At 42.8% G+C, this 12,829-nt stretch overlaps 1 protein-coding gene and 2 non-coding genes across 3 annotated transcripts; 2 read left to right on the top strand and 1 right to left on the bottom strand.

The window, feature by feature from the left end:
• The first annotated feature begins 3,258 nt into the window (after positions 1–3,258).
• On the top strand, positions 3,259–11,936 carry LOC118488177 (cell division protein ZipA-like). The gene is made up of 2 exons (XM_035985390.1): positions 3,259–3,619; positions 11,788–11,936. Exons 1-2 carry the CDS (start codon positions 3,259–3,261, stop codon positions 11,934–11,936), a joined length of 510 nt encoding a protein of 169 aa, XP_035841283.1.
• LOC118488660 lies at positions 4,022–4,127 on the bottom strand. The gene has a single exon (XR_004885204.1). It is a non-coding gene; the product is annotated as a small nucleolar RNA R71 (small nucleolar RNA).
• LOC118488659 lies at positions 11,225–11,330 on the top strand. Its single transcript, XR_004885203.1, has one exon. It is a non-coding gene; the product is annotated as a small nucleolar RNA R71 (small nucleolar RNA).
• Positions 11,937–12,829: the final 893 nt, after the last annotated feature.

Genomic DNA, 12,829 nt, shown 5'->3' with positions numbered 1-12,829 from the left:
AGGAGGTGGAAATGAATAACCGATATCACGATGATCAGATGAGGCGGATGCATGCGGATTGGCATGCCGGAAGGCCGGTGGTTGAGGATCCACAACATGTGGATTATGCCTCATTGCCACCGTATGATGGCAGCGTTTCGTATCCGACTCCACAACTCCACCATTCTCAGTGGCTTGATCCAAGACGGCAAGAGGGACCACAACAACAAGAGGGAAGCAGTAGCGGCTCGTTCGGGTTTGGAGAATGGAGCGATATGATGTCGTCCATTTTTGGGCCCCCAGGACCGCGTTATTATTGATCAGGTGGTATTCTCTCTCTTGTATAGTTTGTATATATTTGTTGGTTTATGTTGATTATGGTGGGAGGATGGGTGGTGATTGATCATATGATTGATTGTTGGGTTTGGTTGGTTGGTGGTGTTGTGTTTAAAATGAAAAACATAAAAAAATTATAAAATGAAAAAAATACAAAAAAAAAGAAATTTGGGGTTTGAGATGAGAAGCTTCTTGTGGATGTTGATTGAAGTAGTGAGCAAAACAATGTGAAATCTTGTCGCCCCAATTTATCCCCAAGTCAATACACCGGCAACCCTTATTACCCTTTTCATTCTTGGTAAGAGTTGTAGCCACACGTGTATATAAATAATCTTTGATGAGAGTGGCTACGGGTGGGGGTGCGTTAGAACTTGTGCTTGAATGCAATTTGAATCTTTGTTAGACATGAATGTAGAAAGGATAAGGGCATTAGGTAGCCTCGTCGGTTGTGTGAGTGAGTGTGGGATTTGGGGGGTTGGACCTCATAAGTTATATATATGAGCATGGTAGTGAGAGGGGCGGGGGTTTGGTCATTTAGTTGCCCAATTTTGTGCCTAAAGCCTATCATTTGTTTCCCCTAGCTACTTACTTGAAAATGTACCCAAATTTGACCCGGTCTTATAGCATTAGTGATATAATTAGTAGTTTATGAGTTTGAAATAGTCATGGTTAGTGTATTATCGTATTGTGTGATTGTTAAAAAAAAAAAAAATGATGAAAAGAAAAAAAAAATGAAGAAAAAAAAAAAAAAAGAAGGTTTCATTGTCTTGTATATAGTAGTATGCATTGTTAGTTGTTTTTGGTAGTTGTAATAAAAAGACCGGGTCGAATTTTCGCTACTCATATATATTCCATTTCCTACCCATACACCTAGCCACATTACAACCTTTAAGCCCCTTTTGATTTGCATTCATGTTTGACCCGTTATAGGAGGATAGTTGATTCAGGTACAAGCTTATGATTGCGCAACCACCCGTTTGCCTAGTGTGTGTCTAGCTTATCTTTGCTAGTTTCCACTTGTAGCCGAGAGGAGAGAAATTGTGAGGGGTGTATTGCTTGGGGCATTAAAAAGGGGGTTGGTAAAGAAATTGCATGATTTGTTTGGCTGATTTGATCACTTGTTTCGAAACTATGTTGATGAGTTGCTTGGGACAAGCAACGGTTAAGTGTGGGGATGTGACGGGTGGTCCTTTGGACAACCCTTAAGTATGTTAAAACATGAAATAATCCTCCATTTAGCCGTGTAATTATCTTGGATTAGATAACTACGATGCTTATGTTTCAGGTGCGAATTAGGAGATAAGAGATGGATAAAAGGCAGTTCATGAATGCTTTGGTGGAAAACGGGTCGAGAGAAGAAGACAAGACAAAACAAAGGAGACAAGACTGCTGAGTACCGTAAATTACGGTCCTACCGTAATTTACGGTAGACATGATTTTTGTTGATTTTTGCACCGTAAACCAGGCTTGATTCACCGTAACAATCTGATGGCCACCGTAAATTACGGTGGAGCCGTAATTTACGGTGGTGCCTGAACGTGAAATGTGTAACTGCCACAATATACTCGTTTTTTGGGTGTCTTTTGGTATTATCTCATCATTGACGGTTCTTGGAGACTTGGGAGGCGAATTTGGAGTATTGGCTTGCTTTGTGAACAATTCTAAACATTCGGTTTGTGTTTTTAATTCGTATGAACACTAGATTAATGTTGATGATGATTCACCGAGCCATGTCCGGCTAAACTCTTCGGTGATCATCCTAGGTGAATGTTTCTAAGACTTTTGTGTGTTAATTTCTGCATTTCTAGAATGATATTTTGCGTTGCTTGAATGTCATGGTGTATGTTTGATTGTTTGTAGTGCGTTAATCTATATCACAATTTCTAGTCTTGATCGTACGTTCTTGGTGCCGTTGGCAACCGAGATATCACGGGAAGGGTTAGGGTTGGTTATTGGTTAATAGGTCATCGGGAAACAACCTCGCATTATCTAATCCGAGTACTTTGTTCCCTTTTATCACTTCAATCACACATACACGAGTTATGTCTATGTAACTCTTTCTAGTGAAATTGCACACAATTGTTTAAAGAAACTGAAACCTAGGGTGATCATTGTTCTCTCCTAATTGTTTACAACCTACTTTGATTTGAATTAGTTCTTAATTTAGTTTTTTAAAACAACAACCCACAATCTTGAATTTTAATTTTCTGCAAGTTAGTTTAATTCTAGTTTAAATACAAAGCTATACAATCAACACATTTTCCACATACTCCCTGAGTTCGATACCCTACTACCGCTAACTACAGTTGTTTAGGGATTAAATTTGCGTGACCCACGACTTCACGTCAAATTTTGGCGCCGTTGCCGGGGAGTAGTGCGCAACGTGTGTTAGTTTAATAGTTTTGTTTGTTATTTTCGGGTTTACGCTGGTTGTGTTTAGTGTGCAGGTACTTGAGGTGTATGCATACTAGAGGCTCTCACAGGTCATCACCGCTATCGTTTGATCCGGAAATTGAAAGAACGCTACGACAAAACCGAGTTTTAGTGCGAGAAAACAAAATCATTGGTTCACCCACTTCACCCATTACACCGAGAAACATCATGGCTGATTCTCAGATACCACCTACAACCAGTCAAACAACCTCATCCTTTATACCTACTTCCACCCAACCATCACCAAACACTACATTACCTAATACCACCGCTGGATTTACACCAACCAATTCCACTCAACCAATCACCACTCAAAATGAGCCTACCATCACTTACGATCCATCCACCACAATCCCACCATTATCTCACTTCTTTCCCCCAACTACGGGTCAATCATCATCTACCTTCACAATTGCACCCAATTCAACTATTGTGCATACTACCCCATCCTTTAGACCACAACAATCGGGTTTTCAGTATTCAAACATTCCATTTGGGCAAACCTCGGGAATGCAAGGGGGTGATTATGATGAGGGATTTGAAGACTTTGAGGGGTATGAAGATGATGGGTATGGTTATGGAGATTATGGTGATCAAGGGGACTTTGGGTATGTTCAGAATCAATCGCAAGGGATGGCGAGTGTTGGTGGAATGCAACATCAACAACTTATACCACAACATATTCGGCCAAGACCACAAGGGCCACCAATGCCACAACCGATTCCATTGCAACAGGTCCGGCCACAACATGTACACCAACAACCATTTCAAAGACCGCCTCAGCGCCCACCGATGCGACCACAACAGTTTCAACAACCGATCGCACCACAAGGGCAAGTACCAAGACCGAATGGGCCGATTATTCCGAGAGGTAGGTATGGTGTGCCACGAAGACATCTTAGAGAAAATGTGAGGGGCATAGAAGCACATTTTCGGCCGGTAATCACACAAAACCCTTCACCGGTAGTCATTCCTCATAATGACCAAGGGCGCACATTCGAAGTAAGAACCAACTCGCTACAAAGTTTACCAAAATATAAGGGGTTGGCAAATGAAGAACCTTATTTCCATTTGGAGGCTTATGACTCTATATGCAATACTCTTGGGAGTCAAGGGTTTTCAGCTGACGACATCAAATTAGTGTTGTTCCAATTTTCGTTGGAAGAGAAAGCTAAGAAATGGTTCTATACATTACCTTCAGCATCAATTTATACATGGGGGGAGATGCAACAAACCTTTTTGGATGAATTCTACACCGCCCAAAAGACTAATGATGCGCGGAAGGGGTTGAGAAGCTTTCAACAACAACACGGTGAGATGTTCCATGAGGCGTTTGAGCGTTTTAACATGATGATTAAAAACTGCCCTCATCATGGGATTGAGTTATGGGAGTTAATGAACGCTTTTCATGAGGGGTTAAGTGCCGAAGATGCACGGGATTTAATGTCTATCACCGGAGGGACATTTGGAACGAATTATGAGAATGAAGATTGGGAGTTTTTGGAGAGTATGGCAACTACATCAAAAAGGAAAGCCCAAGCTTCGAGGAGAGCCCGACCGACAACTAACCGACCACAAGTGCATGCCATAGATGAAGGTAATGTTCAAACTACTAATCAAATTTATGATGTGTGTGCTTTGTGTAATGAAATAGGTCACGCGGCTGAAAATTGCCAAGGAATGTTGGAAGGGCAATATGAGGAAGTTCACGCAGTTCAAGGCCAAGGAGGAGGTGGTAGGAACTACAACAACATGAATTCTAATACCTACCACCCCGGGTTGAGGAATCACCCGAACTTTAGATATGGGAACCCGTCAAATCAAGCGAACCCAAATTTTCAAGGTAGCCAAGGTAATTTTGGTTCACGGCCATCTTATAATAACCAAGGTGGGTACCGGGGCGGAAATAACCAAGGGTATCAAAAACAATACCAAACGGGTCAAGATCAAAGGGGATCTTCGGGTGGAAATGAGGTGATGGAGATGCTTAAAAGCATGCAATTGGAAATGCAAAAGCGGAATCAACTTGATGAAGTGCGGATGCAAAAAGATGAGGTTCGCGATAAAAGCATTCATTCACTAACAACCCAAATGGGTCAATTAGCGACCGAGGTGGCGGAATTGAAGAAAGGTAAGGGTCAACTTCCAAGCGACACAAAGGTAAACCCTTCACACGGTTCGTCACGAGGTAATGTTAATATTAACCATGTTAGTGTGTTAAGAAGTGGTAAAGAGTTTAAGGCCAATTTGTCACCCGAATTGGTCGAGGGGGTGGTTGAGGACATCACGGGAATGGAAAGTGATGATGAACTTGCACCGGTTAAACCAAAAGAAACAACTATTAAAAAACCGGGGTTGGGTGAAAGTGAAAAAAGTAAAAATGAAAAAAATGAAAAAATAGAGGGTGAACCGAGTCAAGTTCCATTCCCATCGGCTTTACTTGACCCGGGAAAGAAAAATTTTATTGTGTCAAGGGGTCCTCAAAAAGAGGAAATGTGGGATATGTTCAAACAAGTTAAAATAAATCTCCCACTTCTTGATGCAATAAAACAAGTTCCCGCTTATGCAAAATTTTTAAAAGAATTATGCACACAAAAGAGGCAAAACAAGAAAAAAGTGCCTAAGCGGGTAGATTTGACCGGGCAAGTGAGTGCGGTGTTGAATGGGGAGCTTCCTCCTAAGCTCCAAGATCCAGGCACGCCATTGATTAATGTACAAGTTGGTAATTTTCAAATGGCTAAGGCGTTGCTAGATCTTGGAGCCGGAGTTAGCATTTTACCGGGGGGATTATACGACCAATATGACTTTGGTCCATTAGCACGGGTGGAGACGACGGTTGTTTTGGCCGATTTGTCTCATAAGTTGCCCCGGGGTATGGTTCAAAATGTTATTGTTAAAATTGATGAGTTTTACTACCCGATGGACTTTTTGGTTTTGGACTACTCATCGGCGGACCCTAAACAACAACAGAACATAATTTTGGGTCGGCCATTTTTAAGCACCGCACATGCTATTATCGATTGTAGATTTGGTACGGTTGATATGGCATTCGGAAATCGAAAAATGCGTTTAAATGTTTTCACTAACAATTCTAATGCTAACGGTGTTGATGAGTGTTTTATGGCAGACATAGTAGATGGATGTAACCCGCATGAGTATGAGGAGGATGGTTTGGATATTTGCCTGTGTGACTTTTCTGAACAGGTACATGCTTATGCACTACGGGTTGAAGAGGAAGCACAAGATGTGATGGCGCTGAAAGAAGGTAGACCACCATGGACCCATCAATTCGAGGGTCTACCGGTGGAAATCGATTCGGGTACAAAACCATCGTTGGAGGAACCACCAAAGTTAGAGCTCAAGGACTTGCCGGGCCACTTGAAGTATGTATTTTTAGGGGATAATGACACTTTGCCGGTCATTATTGCCTCTAATTTGGAAGTGGCACAAGAGCAAGCCTTGATGGAGGTGTTAAAAGCGAACAAGGGTGCTATTGGATGGACGATTGCCGATCTTAAAGGAATTAGTCCATCTATCGTCATGCACAAAATTATCACAACCGAAGATGCCAAACCGACACGAGAAGCTCAAAGGCGGTTGAACCCGAACCTAAGGGAGGTAGTAAAAAAGGAGGTAATTAAATGGTTGGATGCGGGAATTATCTATCCGATTTCGGATAGTGCTTGGGTGAGTCCCACCCAAGTTGTGCCTAAGAAGGCCGGCATTCAAGTAGTCAAGGACGAAAGTGGTGAACAAATTGCCACCCGACCGGTTACCGGATGGCGGGTGTGTATTGACTACAGAAAACTGAATGCCGCCACTTCTAAGGACCATTTCCCGCTACCTTTTATTGACCAAATTATTGAAAAATTGTCGGGTCAAAAATATTATTGCTTCTTAGATGGGTATTCGGGTTATAATCAAATTGCCATACACCCGGATGACCAACACAAGACCACCTTCACATGCCCATACGGCACTTTTGCCTTTAGGCGAATGCCGTTTGGGTTGTGTAATGCTCCGGCAACTTTTCAACGATGTATGATGAGTATTTTCTCGGACATGGTTGGAGAGTCGCTCGAAGTGTTCATGGATGATTTTTCCATTTTTGGCACTACTTTTGATGCTTGTCTCAACGAATTGGAAAAGGTTTTAAAAAGGTGCGTTGAGAAAAATTTGGTGCTAAGTTGGGAGAAAAGTCACTTCATGGTGCAAGAGGGCATTGTGTTGGGACACGTGATTTCGGAAAGGGGGATGGAGGTGGATAAGGCAAAGATACGGGTAATTTCATCGTTGCCACCTCCTAAAAATGTTAAGGGTGTACGGTCATTCTTGGGACACGCGGGTTTTTATCGACGTTTCATTAAGGGTTTTAGTGTTATCACCAAACCCTTATGCAATTTGTTATTAAAAGATGTCCCGTTTGACTTTACTAATGAATGTATGCAAGCGTTTACTGTTTTGAAGGAACATTTGGTCAAGGCGCCTATCTTGCAACCACCTGATTGGTCAAAGCCGTTCGAGATAATGTGTGATGTCAGCGATACCACTATTGGTGCAGTTTTGGGTCAACGGGTTGACAAGAAGCCGGTGGTTATCTACTATGCAAGCAAAACTTTATCCGAAGCGCAACTTAACTACACCACAACCGAGAAGGAGTTACTAGCGGTGGTGTACGCTTTGGATCAGTTTCGCTCGTATATTTGGGGAAGCAAGGTAGTAGTTTATTCCGATCATAGTGCGGTTCGGTATTTAATGGAGAAAAAGGATGCGAAGCCGCGTTTGATTCGGTGGGTTTTATTGTTGCAAGAATTTGATCTAGAGATCCGAGACAAGAAAGGAAGCGAGAATGTAGTCGCGGATTAACTCTTCATCCCCACTCCGCGTTTGATTCGGAGGGCGTTGAAATTAGGTGCAAGGGAGTTGTTACCGGGAGAACCGGATGAACCTGAAAGCGATGAAGAGTTAATTCCGAGTGGGGATGAAGAGTTAATCCGCGACTACATTCTCGCTTCCTTTCTTGTCTCGGATCTCTAGATCAAATTCTTGCAACAATAAAACCCACCGAATCAAACGCGGCTTCGCATCCTTTTTCTCCATTAAATACCGAACCGCACTATGATCGGAATAAACTACTACCTTGCTTCCCCAAATATACGAGCGAAACTTATCCAAAGCGTACACCACCGCTAGTAACTCCTTCTCGGTTGTGGTGTAGTTAAGTTGCGCTTCGGATAAAGTTTTGCTTGCATAGTAGATAACCACCGGCTTCTTGTCAACCCGTTGACCCAAAACTGCACCAATAGTGGTATCGCTGGCATCACACATTATCTCGAACGGCTTTGACCAATCAGGTGGTTGCAAGATAGGCGCCTTGACCAAATGTTCCTTCAAAACAGTAAACGCTTGCATACATTCATTAGTAAAGTCAAACGGGACATCTTTTAATAACAAATTGCATAAGGGTTTGGTGATAACACTAAAACCCTTAATGAAACGTCGATAAAAACCCGCGTGTCCCAAGAATGACCGTACACCCTTAACATTTTTAGGAGGTGGCAACGATGAAATTACCCGTATCTTTGCCTTATCCACCTCCATCCCCCTTTCCGAAATCACGTGTCCCAACACAATGCCCTCTTGCACCATGAAGTGACTTTTCTCCCAACTTAGCACCAAATTTTTCTCAACGCACCTTTTTAAAACCTTTTCCAATTCGTTGAGACAAGCATCAAAAGTAGTGCCAAAAATGGAAAAATCATCCATGAACACTTCGAGCGACTCTCCAACCATGTCCGAGAAAATACTCATCATACATCGTTGAAAAGTTGCCGGAGCATTACACAACCCAAACGGCATTCGCCTAAAGGCAAAAGTGCCGTATGGGCATGTGAAGGTGGTCTTGTGTTGGTCATCCGGGTGTATGGCAATTTGATTATAACCCGAATACCCATCTAAGAAGCAATAATATTTTTGACCCGACAATTTTTCAATAATTTGGTCAATAAAAGGTAGCGGGAAATGGTCCTTAGAAGTGGCGGCATTCAGTTTTCTGTAGTCAATACACACCCGCCATCCGGTAACCGGTCGGGTGGCAATTTGTTCACCACTTTCGTCCTTGACTACTTGAATGCCGGCCTTCTTAGGCACAACTTGGGTGGGACTCACCCAAGCACTATCCGAAATCGGATAGATAATTCCCGCATCCAACCATTTAATTACCTCCTTTTTTACTACCTCCCTTAGGTTCGGGTTCAACCGCCTTTGAGCTTCTCGTGTCGGTTTGGCATCTTCGGTTGTGATAATTTTGTGCATGACGATAGATGGACTAATTCCTTTAAGATCGGCAATCGTCCATCCAATAGCACCCTTGTTCGCTTTTAACACCTCCATCAAGGCTTGCTCTTGTGCCACTTCCAAATTAGAGGCAATAATGACCGGCAAAGTGTCATTATCCCCTAAAAATACATACTTCAAGTGGCCCGGCAAGTCCTTGAGCTCTAACTTTGGTGGTTCCTCCAACGATGGTTTTGTACCCGAATCGATTTCCACCGGTAGACCCTCGAATTGATGGGTCCATGGTGGTCTACCTTCTTTCAGCGCCATCACATCTTGTGCTTCCTCTTCAACCCGTAGTGCATAAGCATGTACCTGTTCAGAAAAGTCACACAGGCAAATATCCAAACCATCCTCCTCATACTCATGCGGGTTACATCCATCTACTATGTCTGCCATAAAACACTCATCAACACCGTTAGCATTAGAATTGTTAGTGAAAACATTTAAACGCATTTTTCGATTTCCGAATGCCATATCAACCGTACCAAATCTACAATCGATAATAGCATGTGCGGTGCTTAAAAATGGCCGACCCAAAATTATGTTCTGTTGTTGTTTAGGGTCCGCCGATGAGTAGTCCAAAACCAAAAAGTCCATCGGGTAGTAAAACTCATCAATTTTAACAATAACATTTTGAACCATACCCCGGGGCAACTTATGAGACAAATCGGCCAAAACAACCGTCGTCTCCACCCGTGCTAATGGACCAAAGTCATATTGGTCGTATAATCCCCCCGGTAAAATGCTAACTCCGGCTCCAAGATCTAGCAACGCCTTAGCCATTTGAAAATTACCAACTTGTACATTAATCAATGGCGTGCCTGGATCTTGGAGCTTAGGAGGAAGCTCCCCATTCAACACCGCACTCACTTGCCCGGTCAAATCTACCCGCTTAGGCACTTTTTTCTTGTTTTGCCTCTTTTGTGTGCATAATTCTTTTAAAAATTTTGCATAAGCGGGAACTTGTTTTATTGCATCAAGAAGTGGGAGATTTATTTTAACTTGTTTGAACATATCCCACATTTCCTCTTTTTGAGGACCCCTTGACACAATAAAATTTTTCTTTCCCGGGTCAAGTAAAGCCGATGGGAATGGAACTTGACTCGGTTCACCCTCTATTTTTTCATTTTTTTCATTTTTACTTTTTTCACTTTCACCCAACCCCGGTTTTTTAATAGTTGTTTCTTTTGGTTTAACCGGTGCAAGTTCATCATCACTTTCCATTCCCGTGATGTCCTCAACCACCCCCTCGACCAATTCGGGTGACAAATTGGCCTTAAACTCTTTACCACTTCTTAACACACTAACATGGTTAATATTAACATTACCTCGTGACGAACCGTGTGAAGGGTTTACCTTTGTGTCGCTTGGAAGTTGACCCTTACCTTTCTTCAATTCCGCCACCTCGGTCGCTAATTGACCCATTTGGGTTGTTAGTGAATGAATGCTTTTATCGCGAACCTCATCTTTTTGCATCCGCACTTCATCAAGTTGATTCCGCTTTTGCATTTCCAATTGCATGCTTTTAAGCATCTCCATCACCTCATTTCCACCCGAAGATCCCCTTTGATCTTGACCCGTTTGGTATTGTTTTTGATACCCTTGGTTATTTCCGCCCCGGTACCCACCTTGGTTATTATAAGATGGCCGTGAACCAAAATTACCTTGGCTACCTTGAAAATTTGGGTTCGCTTGATTTGACGGGTTCCCATATCTAAAGTTCGGGTGATTCCTCAACCCGGGGTGGTAGGTATTAGAATTCATGTTGTTGTAGTTCCTACCACCTCCTCCTTGGCCTTGAACTGCGTGAACTTCCTCATATTGCCCTTCCAACATTCCTTGGCAATTTTCAGCCGCGTGACCTATTTCATTACACAAAGCACACACATCATAAATTTGATTAGTAGTTTGAACATTACCTTCATCTATGGCATGCACTTGTGGTCGGTTAGTTGTCGGTCGGGCTCTCCTCGAAGCTTGGGCTTTCCTTTTTGATGTAGTTGCCATACTCTCCAAAAACTCCCAATCTTCATTCTCATAATTCGTTCCAAATGTCCCTCCGGTGATAGACATTAAATCCCGTGCATCTTCGGCACTTAACCCCTCATGAAAAGCGTTCATTAACTCCCATAACTCAATCCCATGATGAGGGCAGTTTTTAATCATCATGTTAAAACGCTCAAACGCCTCATGGAACATCTCACCGTGTTGTTGTTGAAAGCTTCTCAACCCCTTCCGCGCATCATTAGTCTTTTGGGCGGTGTAGAATTCATCCAAAAAGGTTTGTTGCATCTCCCCCCATGTATAAATTGATGCTGAAGGTAATGTATAGAACCATTTCTTAGCTTTCTCTTCCAACGAAAATTGGAACAACACTAATTTGATGTCGTCAGCTGAAAACCCTTGACTCCCAAGAGTATTGCATATAGAGTCATAAGCCTCCAAATGGAAATAAGGTTCTTCATTTGCCAACCCCTTATATTTTGGTAAACTTTGTAGCGAGTTGGTTCTTACTTCGAATGTGCGCCCTTGGTCATTATGAGGAATGACTACCGGTGAAGGGTTTTGTGTGATTACCGGCCGAAAATGTGCTTCTATGCCCCTCACATTTTCTCTAAGATGTCTTCGTGGCACACCATACCTACCTCTCGGAATAATCGGCCCATTCGGTCTTGGTACTTGCCCTTGTGGTGCGATCAGTTGTTGAAACTGTTGTGGTCGCATCGGTGGGCGCTGAGGCGGTCTTTGAAATGGTTGTTGGTGTACATGTTGTGGCCGGACCTGTTGCAATGGAATCGGTTGTGGCATTGGTGGCCCTTGTGGTCTTGGCCGAATATGTTGTGGTATAAGTTGTTGATGTTGCATTCCACCAACACTCGCCATCCCTTGCGATTGATTCTGAACATACCCAAAGTCCCCTTGATCACCATAATCTCCATAACCATACCCATCATCTTCATACCCCTCAAAGTCTTCAAATCCCTCATCATAATCACCCCCTTGCATTCCCGAGGTTTGCCCAAATGGAATGTTTGAATACTGAAAACCCGATTGTTGTGGTCTAAAGGATGGGGTAGTATGCACAATAGTTGAATTGGGTGCAATTGTGAAGGTAGATGATGATTGACCCGTAGTTGGGGGAAAGAAGTGAGATAATGGTGGGATTGTGGTGGATGGATCGTAAGTGATGGTAGGCTCATTTTGAGTGGTGATTGGTTGAGTGGAATTGGTTGGTGTAAATCCAGCGGTGGTATTAGGTAATGTAGTGTTTGGTGATGGTTGGGTGGAAGTAGGTATAAAGGATGAGGTTGTTTGACTGGTTGTAGGTGGTATCTGAGAATCAGCCATGATGTTTCTCGGTGTAATGGGTGAAGTGGGTGAACCAATGATTTTGTTTTCTCGCACTAAAACTCGGTTTTGTCGTAGCGTTCTTTCAATTTCCGGATCAAACGATAGCGGTGATGACCTGTGAGAGCCTCTAGTATGCATACACCTCAAGTACCTGCACACTAAACACAACCAGCGTAAACCCGAAAATAACAAACAAAACTATTAAACTAACACACGTTGCGCACTACTCCCCGGCAACGGCGCCAAAATTTGACGTGAAGTCGTGGGTCACGCAAATTTAATCCCTAAACAACTGTAGTTAGCGGTAGTAGGGTATCGAACTCAGGGAGTATGTGGAAAATGTGTTGATTGTATAGCTTTGTATTTAAACTAGAATTAAACTAACTTGCAG

This window comes from Helianthus annuus, chromosome 16 (genome assembly GCF_002127325.2).
Source record: "Helianthus annuus cultivar XRQ/B chromosome 16, HanXRQr2.0-SUNRISE, whole genome shotgun sequence".
Lineage (NCBI taxonomy): Eukaryota > Viridiplantae > Streptophyta > Magnoliopsida > Asterales > Asteraceae > Helianthus > Helianthus annuus.
Note: the sequence above shows the minus strand (reverse complement) of the source record. Positions and strands in the feature narration are given on the sequence as shown.